Source organism: Cygnus olor, chromosome 2 (assembly GCF_009769625.2).
Source record: "Cygnus olor isolate bCygOlo1 chromosome 2, bCygOlo1.pri.v2, whole genome shotgun sequence".
NCBI classification, from domain to species: domain Eukaryota; kingdom Metazoa; phylum Chordata; class Aves; order Anseriformes; family Anatidae; genus Cygnus; species Cygnus olor.
In genome coordinates this window covers 37,997,662-38,007,102 of record NC_049170.1, presented here as the reverse complement: position 1 = coordinate 38,007,102, position 9,441 = coordinate 37,997,662, and the positions used below count along the sequence as shown (strand labels likewise).

General features: G+C 40.5%; 1 protein-coding gene across 2 annotated transcripts in view; it reads right to left on the bottom strand.

The window, feature by feature from the left end:
* Positions 1-2,232: 2,232 nt before the first annotated feature.
* Positions 2,233-9,441, bottom strand: part of PLCL2 (phospholipase C like 2) — a 103,271-nt gene continuing 96,062 nt past the window's right edge. For both annotated transcript variants that reach the window (XM_040548131.1, XM_040548133.1), the window contains one exon: positions 2,233-8,009. In XM_040548131.1, coding sequence (XP_040404065.1) covers positions 7,830-8,009 — 180 coding nt within the window. In that variant the 3' untranslated portion in view covers positions 2,233-7,829. The remainder of the gene's footprint in view (positions 8,010-9,441) is intronic.

The following is a 9,441-nucleotide window of genomic DNA, read 5'->3' as shown; positions in this document are numbered from 1 at the left end:
GTGACTCTGAGCACCTGTGTAAGCTGCGAGGACTCTAGCATCTTTCTTGAGCTTGCTGAGTAGGTTGACCTCAACAAAATCCCGTGGCTGTGACTACTACCTACTATAAAACACCTACTGTGAAACACAGTTCAGTAGAACCTAGGAACAGTACGATCTGAATATCAAATATAGCCATTCTTACAGAGTTACCGATGCTATTACTTGTAGCACAGTTCATAAAATAATTTTAATCTGGTTCTTCTAATGAACAGTCTATAAACAGAATCCTAAGTGCTAAGGTCTGATTTTCAGAGTTCAGCACTCGGGGGAATGGCATAGATGTCATTTGCAGGTTATATACTTAGGCAATTTGCAAAAGCTGCAGTTCCAGTGTTACTCATTACAGTGTTATTAACTACCTCTCTAGTTTTTATCTGTACAAGAAAGGAAATAAATGAAAAATACAGCACTGCTTGGAAACTGGGCTGAGGAAGGCTTTTTCCATGTAGATGAAGAAAACAGTGGGCAGTGATGTTAAAAACACACAGTTCTCCAAGCTGCCCACCAGTACGGGTGCATGTTATCTCTTCAGGGTCCTACTCCTGGGATCATACTGCTTTTAGCAATGTGCCTCTGGTACGCAAAGCACATCACTGGCTTCTGGTGAGCTTGAAACCCACTGTTCCTATCTGATCGCTGTTCCTGCAGTTATAGTTTTCCTCTGGGCTTTGAGCTGCGGCAGAGATTTTATGTGGGCAGAAAATACTATTTTTCTTTTGCCAGCAATCTTCTGGGGAGCTGCTGTCAGTGCTCCATCACATGTGGTGGATCATCGCTTACAGAGGATTTTCTCTAATACAAAATATTTTTCATCTTGAGCTGTCCTGTCAGAGAAGTCTTATGTGTGACACCTCCCCAGGGCAGGAGAAGGAGCTGGATTTACTCCCTAATTCCTCAACCAGGACTGAACATATCCTCTCTCTTACACCCACTTCTGTCCTCCTCTTCTAGCTGCTGCAGCCTCCCCGTCCTGAGATGACAGGTCTGCTCAGATATACTGACCGCAGCACAGCCTCACCCAGTATTGAGCTGCACTCATACCAGAGTGACCAGACATTCAAACGTTGTGTTTTTACAGGGTTGACATCTCTGGTGTTCTTCATGCACTCAAGCTCTTGCTATTTGTGAGCTATTCATGGTTAAAATCACATTTGCAAGAGTGCTAGAAAAATGTTCAGTTAGCAAATTGATACAGCTCTTGTCAAGCAAATAAACCTCGTTGTGAATCAGGGCTCAGGAAAAATGGAATGGGGTCCTTCCCTCCTCCATTCCAGTTTTTGATCCTGCCTCCTTCACTGAAGCATGGCCACAGCCTGCCAGTTTTCACTCATGTCATACCTATGTTACTCCTATTGTTAGAGTGAATGAGACAACAGAAATGAAAACAAGAGTAAAACATATGGCTCTTTAAAACAGCACAAAGAAATGTAAGCCCAAAGTGCGGCACTCTAGAGAAGGACACTCAGGAAATGCTATTTCTAGTCCCGCAGGCTGCCTGCTGCCTGACACAAGTGTGAGGATCTCTGAAATGCTGGGACAGCCACTGCTCGGCTGGGATGCTCTCTACACATCTCTGCAAGGAGCTTCCTACCTGCACTGGACCAAGAGGTGATCCTTATTTCTCCATCCAAAGAAATTTGGTTTTCATTTTTCAGCAATCCTGGCACAAGTACCAGTACCAGTACATTATGCAAATAAGAAGACATTTTCCTTACACATTGAGACTTGAGAGTTGTAATTATTGTTTGATTAAGGATGTATCAAAAACACAGCAGATATCAGTTCTGGAGCTAGGGGCAGAGGCTGAGACCTAGAGCCGAACCCTAGGGCTTCCTGTAAGATTCTGGAGGTTTTTCTGATCAATAAAATAATGTCTAGAATTAAAAGAAGTGCTCATGCTGTGAGCCACAGCATAAAACCTGTATTATGAGTGTGACAAAAACTTTTCTTATTGTCTTACTAGACAGTAAAAATATTTAAGTCCCCAGCACTTGGGACCCCAAACATGCATGCTTACTTTATAGCCAACTGACAGCAGTTGTATTTTAAAGCCCTCCTCACCAGCTAGTAGCACATCGAAGTATGACTGCTGGATATGTGACTGAAAAACTATTTAGGCGTTAATGTGCTTTGTAAAATCTCATGTACATGACATCCAAATACAAAGAGTGTTGCCTTCGAAAGATGTACTATTTATATGGCAGTTTATTTCACTCCTAGCAGGCTTCTGGGGGGGTTATTTTTTCTGCGGTGGCACAGTATGTTTCTTCTGCTACTTCAAAATGTGCTAGGTGTCATTTCCTCCAATTTATCAATGGAGGAAACCAAGGGACAGAGAACAAAACCCAGCCTTTGTGTTCCTGCGCTCCGTTTCCTGGCTGTGCTGGTTTCCTTCTCCCCGTTAGTTCCCAGCTCCCAGCGCAGTGCTGTGCCCTCCGCTCCTCCACATTGGTCTGCATGGAAATCAGCTCCTAACGAAACACCTAACCTCACTCAGACGGCTCTTCCACAGACCGCAGGTGGCTTTAGTGAGGCCGGATCGCTCTCAGCCGAGCAGGAGAGCTGTGTGACAGCTGACCGCACCTGGCTGTGCGAGCCCCTCCTGCCGCGGCACAGAGCAGGAACTCCTCGGAGCTGAGGTGTCAAGGTGGCACAGGCAACCGGGCACAGAAAGCTAAATTAACAAAGAGTTCGGCGTCCACACCTCACCTGCTCCCCAGCACTGCTGCCCGATGTGCCACGCCAGGTGTTGTCATGGGGAGGACTGGCACGCTTTCGTCCCAAGGGACCGGTAACATCTCTGGAAAGCACTAGGGGCCCTGCAGGATGCAGCTGAGGCCATGCCATCCCGTGGGCTAAAATTCTTTGTTTTTGTTTAACATCCAGCTCCGTGTGCCTTCCTCCCCACTCCCTTCCCCTCACGGCCACCTTTCAGTCCTGAACTGCTTTTCCAGCTCAGTGGGCAGCGATGGATGTTGTCCACTGAGCACAACAAACCCCGTGCCCATGAGGACTTCTTGTTGCTCTTTACTCGAGCTCTGTTTCTAATCTTTCTGTCGTGCTTTTTGCTACTCTGCCTTTCCACAGCCACCCAGAGAACAGAGGTGATGAGTCAGAAAGGGAAGTTTAATAGTGTCCAGAAACAGAAATAACCAGAAAACCTCAAAGAGTTTTACTGCCTTTTTCTTACTGAGGACAAACAAGTTGTAATGAAAAAAAGAGAATCACATGGGTTAGTTTTGAAAATTATCGAACGGACCTGTCCAACAGCGCCTTTCAAAACAGGGGAAAAAGGAATCAGAAGGTTGAAGGAACTGTGGAGATTTTTTTAAAAATGTTTACAGGAGTTCAAAAGAGTGGAGGTCATTACGGGATACAGGCAGATCTATAAATTTTTAAACCAAGCTATTAAATATTCTGCTTAGCAAGCTTAATGGGTCAGACTGAGGAGGTGTGGACAGAAAACGAAAAAGGCGGTGAAGTCCTACACCCATTAAAGGCAAAAGCAGCACGCTGATGACTTCACAGGTTTCAGGACTTTGCTCATGCTATTGACAGCCCATGGTTGGTCATCCTCCGGCAGCAGCTCTCCAACCGCTAACTAGTGGTGATGAAATGAATTCACAGTGAAGGACATGCCATCATTCATATGTGCGTGTTGTGCTGCAAATATGGCTGTATGATTGCCCTTTTTGCAAATACTACTCTTTATATTCTTTTTGAACCTTAACACAGATGTAAAACTAGGTAGGCTAAGGCTTAAGGAAACGTTGTTATATTGCGCACAGGACATTCAGGAGTTTCCTTGACCTGTGCATCAATCAATGCACATAATAAGAAGACTACGTTCATGCACTACAAAAACTAGGAAGTCATACAAATGGAAGGAAAACTTCAGAACTGCGAGTCTGGAAGATTGGGTCCTTTCAGATTTGCTCATTTGATCAGTAGGCCAGAGTTAAAATTTTTAGTCAGCTTGGAACTCACTTCCATTTTTCATGCTGGCAACTCTGAATCATCTCTCTGCTGCTTCAACTTCAAAACAGGAAAAAGTGAATATGGTAACCAGCCATGGAGTCTTATAAAAATATTTCTGTGCTGTACGAAGTAGCTGAAAAAAGGCTTGACTCATCCCGTGAGCATCTTTCACTGTGCCCACATGGGCAAGCTTGAAGTTGTGTGGGGCACCCACCTAGTACTCCTTGCTGCAGCAACACAGGAACGTGAAGAGAAGGTACAGAAACAAAAGATCCAAGATGGAGGGGAAAGTTCGCAACACTGTGCATCAGTCCTGATCCGGTTGACTTGAACAGGAAGACTGCCACTGAGAGCAGAAAGGCCGCGACTTCACCAGGACGTGTCCCTGAGCTCTGTTTTGAATGCTTTTGCTCTTCTGGTGGCATAAATAGGCAGAAGAGCCCCTCAGGAAGTGTCGCTGGAAGAATTCTCAGAGGACTGAGCTGTCCCCTGCAGCTGGTCGGTGAGTTCAGAGGATGAAGGGCATGATCCCGGGCTCTGTAATTGCATCTCCAGTGGCTGCTACATACCACACCAAGCACAACTGATGAAAAAGGGGGGTTAGGCAGGAGGAACAAAGATGAGGTTTTTATTTTACAGAGTTGCTCCTTTTACAAGAAGACACCATTTTACCCGTTTTCTTGTGTTTAAAAATGAACTCACTCTTAGTGTCTACATGGTTAATAATCCATATGTGAACTTTTCCTTTCCCAATTAGTATTTTCTTTTAAATTAAGCAATACGTTGACTTGTGTCTCCATACATACCCATACACGCTCACTGATTACTGGAGCCAAACAAAAGCTAAAAAGGCAGTCGGATAAACAGTCATTTGCGTGTTGGCTCCATCTTTAACAGTTCTGAACTATGTAAACAGTTCAACTGCATTACAGCGCATTTAAGCAAATAAAGGCAAAGAAAAGTGTAAAGTCAACCTCTGATTAATTTTATTTGGAATACTTCACCAGACCTTGGGTGTTTGATCTTCTATACAACCTAAAAAAATCCACTGTCAAAAGGGACTAACAATAAAAATAAATTGCATTGTGGATGCAAAGAATGCTTTTAAGAAAGTACAACTGAGAAAAATATTTTAATAAATTTGGTTTTGAAATTATCATTACTGGGTTAACAATAGAACCTGATACTTTGCTTGCAGGTGTTTATCCTGAATTCTCTTAACATGCAACATGTAAACTCCCTGAAGGATTTTTAGCTACACATCATCTTTCAAAGTATCTGCTTGATTGAATTCATTTTAAGGCTGTATGGTACATACGGATTTGGACTGAGTATTGCATAAAGCACAAAAGCAACCTCCATTTTCAGGACTTAGTGTTACACTAGAATCCAAAAGTATTTAAATTATCATCCCGTTAAATGCATACATTTTAACTTTTTGTTTGTTTGTTTGTTTTAAGCAGGTACTATATAAGGATATTTCTCCAGAAACAGTATTAATTTGCCTTTTTAACAAGATTCAACAGGATCAGAGGGGTAATATATATCGTAGAGTTCAACATACAAAATCTATCAGCCCTAACTCACATAATACTCATCTTTAACTTACTTTTTTTTTTTGCTTTAAAGTGAAGAAAAAACCACCAAACAACCTTATTTGTGTTTAATCCTTTCAATGTTAACCAACGTCTTTCAAGGATGCAATGAGCTAAGCAGGAATATATAAATAGGGAGAATGCCTAAGCCATTAATTCTGATAACCTGGCTGAAGAAAGAGGCTCTACAGAAATGCTTTGTTTGTGATATAAATTATGTAACTATGTAAATGCCAGGCAAACGATGGTGGGCAAAGACTGCTTATGGAGCTTCACTGGCTTTTAGGCCTATAATGCTAACTGTACTGATGTTTTTCCAAAGTCCACACCTTTCAATTAGGACTAAAAGTCAGTGGTAAAACTCCAGCAGCCTCGGTTTGGGATTTTCTGATAAAGTGAAACTGACCTTGCCTATTTGTGGCCCAGCTGAATCTTGATGTAACACACTTATTTTCCTGTAGATAATTCAGGAATAGATTTGACCCTGGAAGACTAATTTCATATTGTGTTGGAGTACAGTTAGTAACAGCCAATTTCGTGTTGCTTGCCATCAACTTCATGTGCCATTGAAGACTTGCAGCTGATAACGTAGAGAGGGACTGTTCACAAAGCAATGCTAGCAGGTGTTCACCACAGGTTAAATGCTTCATTTTGTGTGACACGGAGTAGAACTCATTCCTGGCAGGACTATAATATTGAGGCATATGATCTGTCACCGGACACGGAAAGAGCTTACCACCTTCTAAAACTGCTCCTAACCTATTCAGTTTGACATTTAAAAATGCAAGCTAAGATGTGACATTTATTATGCAAATTGTTTTTATCATTCTTTTCCTTTAATTTTATAAAGACTAAAAAATAAATTTAAGTTTCTAATAATTCAGATGAAGTGTAAGTATACTGACGTTCTCGGTTAGAGATCCATTGACTTTTCCACGATGTTATATATATGTAGATGTTCATTACAACCTAAATGCAGAAATTGGATCTTGAATTGGTTAAAATAATTGATCTGTGTAGAATGCCTGTCTTGAAGAGCTCTAATTAAAACAGTACTTTTCAACAGACATCACAACCTTCCCCTTTTTCCCACGACTGAACAAAAACTGCATTTTGATCTCTTTAGGATTTTGCTTGTTTTTCTTCAAATTTATTAGCTTCTGTAATTATATAGTCCATTTTATTGTTAAATCAGAAACAGTAAGAGAACACTCTAGGTTGGTATAGTCATTTTACAATGAGCATATCAGCTACAATACCTTTACCTAATGTTGTCATAAAACCAAACAAACAGAACCAGAACAGCAATTTTTTGACAAATCTGCTTACTGAGATATCGCTTATTCTGTAAGGAAGAAAATACTTGAAAAATAAAAAAGTTAAAATTTAGTTAAAAGCTTTACTTGTTTGGGAGCAATCTCATAAAACTTTTTAATATGAGCACTTCACTTCACAAAATGAAAAACTATTTACAACATTTTGCTTGCAGTTTGGTCACATTATCTACACACATTTGCAGAAGATCTTAGGCAAAATAGGTATGTATCTTTTTCTGACATAGGCTATCAGATTGATTGCACATTTTCCTTTTACATAATGGCTCTCCTATAGTGCACTGAAGTCAGTGATCACTGTCTAATTACATTCTCGTTTTAATTTATGGCTCAACAATAAAATCAATACCACTTCAAACCCAAATATCTGACTGGCTGAATGACATATAGTGTGAAACATGTGGATCCTACTTTCTTGGACCTCATTTTCAAAAGTTAGGTGCACAATAGTTCACCTTGCTAGCACAATTACCAACCTGTACAGAGAAATAAAGGACCTGTACATCTAATCTGTTTGAAAATCAAGGCATCTTGTCAAATTCTGTGAACTGTTTTCCCTCTAATTACAGCTCATTTAAGAAATGTTCATTTCCCTACGGCACTATAATGAACTTTTCAGCACGCTATTACTGAATTACAGTATCTTTTACATATATACTATATTTTGGCCAATAACGTAATTTCCATGTTACACAATATCATTGCCTTCACAAGCAGAGTTGCTACATACATTCACAGTTTCAATAGATTGTAATTAGCTTCTCCAGTTGTGCTTTGAAAATCCCAAATATTTTCCAACAGTAAGTGCAAAGCAAACGTCCTATGCAGCTACAATTGGTCACAGAGTTATAAACTCCATAATTACGAGAAGAGCATTCTCTCATTCTCCATTTTCATCACCTGCTTTTTCAGGTATGACCTCCAGGCTTCGACGAGGTTTTGAGATTTCTGCGTTTTCAGTGCCTGGCTTATTAAGTCCACATGAAAGAGTGGCATAGTGGATTTGTTTCAGATTCTCCAGTGCTTCATTTTTAGCATATTTGAGAAGATCAGCTTGTCCCTGCAAAACAAAAATACTATTAGAATACACAGTTGATAACAGGATTCTCTTTTCCTTCTGTTTGTTTCAGATTAATGGAATAGTTGCTCTGTTCAAAATAAGTAAATAAATGAACATGGATTACTTCATGTTTGTAAGTTGGTAACAACCAAGCTCCTTGCTTGCTCTGGAGCCAACTGACTGCATAAACAAAGGAATAGGGATCATTTCTATCTAACAGCTGTCAGGAAAGTAATCTGTGCTGTATTTTTAACCCATGGGGACTATAAGTGTTTCTGCATGGAGAAAATTGTGAAGGCTCATTTTTATACTTCAGGGAGCAAACTGTTTTTTTTGTTGTTCTTCTTCTTTGAGATTTTTTTCCTAGCGATGTGATTCATTCAGTAGTAGCATGGTAAAGAATCAAAGTTTGACAAAACATAAAAAATGAAATTAACGGGCCAGGAAACAACATGTAAAAAGGACAGTGATGACAGAGACCTCACAGGATTGTTTGCAGTTCAGAGCTACCCCTCTTTACTTGAAGTGTTACTCTTCGTAGTAATTAAGTTTTAACTAAAACTGTAAGAGAAACTGTCCCAGACTTGGGTGATTTGGCTCTGTCCTGTGTTATTAGCTACTCCACCTCTTTGTGTTGATTAGAGCCCTCTAACTGCAACAACTCTCAGCAGCGGACTGGGGACTGCCTTCCCTGCAGCCCTTATCTGCCTACCCTGCCCGTGTGCAGGGAATGGACAAGCTCATGGTGCTGTGTCTGCCATCCCAAAGGAGAACGGCCCCACAGCATGGAGAAAATCAGATGAGGTTTCAAAAATACTAGATCTTAAACAGTGTCATTTCCAACCGAAGGGGTAGAAAACAAATACACAAACATACACACAAAAAAACAGATACTGTAGTTCCTTGACACTCTCAATTCATATAATGTCTAATAAGGTACAAACTTTGACTGCACCTTTTCCTGTAATTGGGGGATTCACGTCTTTCTCATGTAAATCCTCCTGACTGACACCTCTCTTGAAGAGATGCTAACTTCTCTTGTAGAGACATAACTGCTCCGTTGCCTCTCTTCCTCTGCCAAATAAGGCTGAAATCCAACTTTTTGATTTCAAAAATAAAGAGTTAACAATGGCAATCAGAAAAACATGTGTGCACTCATGTTGTGCTGTTTCAACCTCACTTCTTTAGCAAGGCAGAATATAAATACTACCCCATGAAGTAAGCAGAATTACACACTTGAAGCACACAAATTCAAAACATATATTGCTTTCTACCCCCTACCCTTATCCAAGACTAATTGCTAGAGTGTTTTTTTCTGATTACCAGACAGGAAAAAATCTAGAAGTACACCAAACATAGCAAAAGCCTCAGTAATATTTTCTCCTAAGGAAAACCAGGGATTCTTTTTTAAAAAAAAAATCTTTTTTCCAAA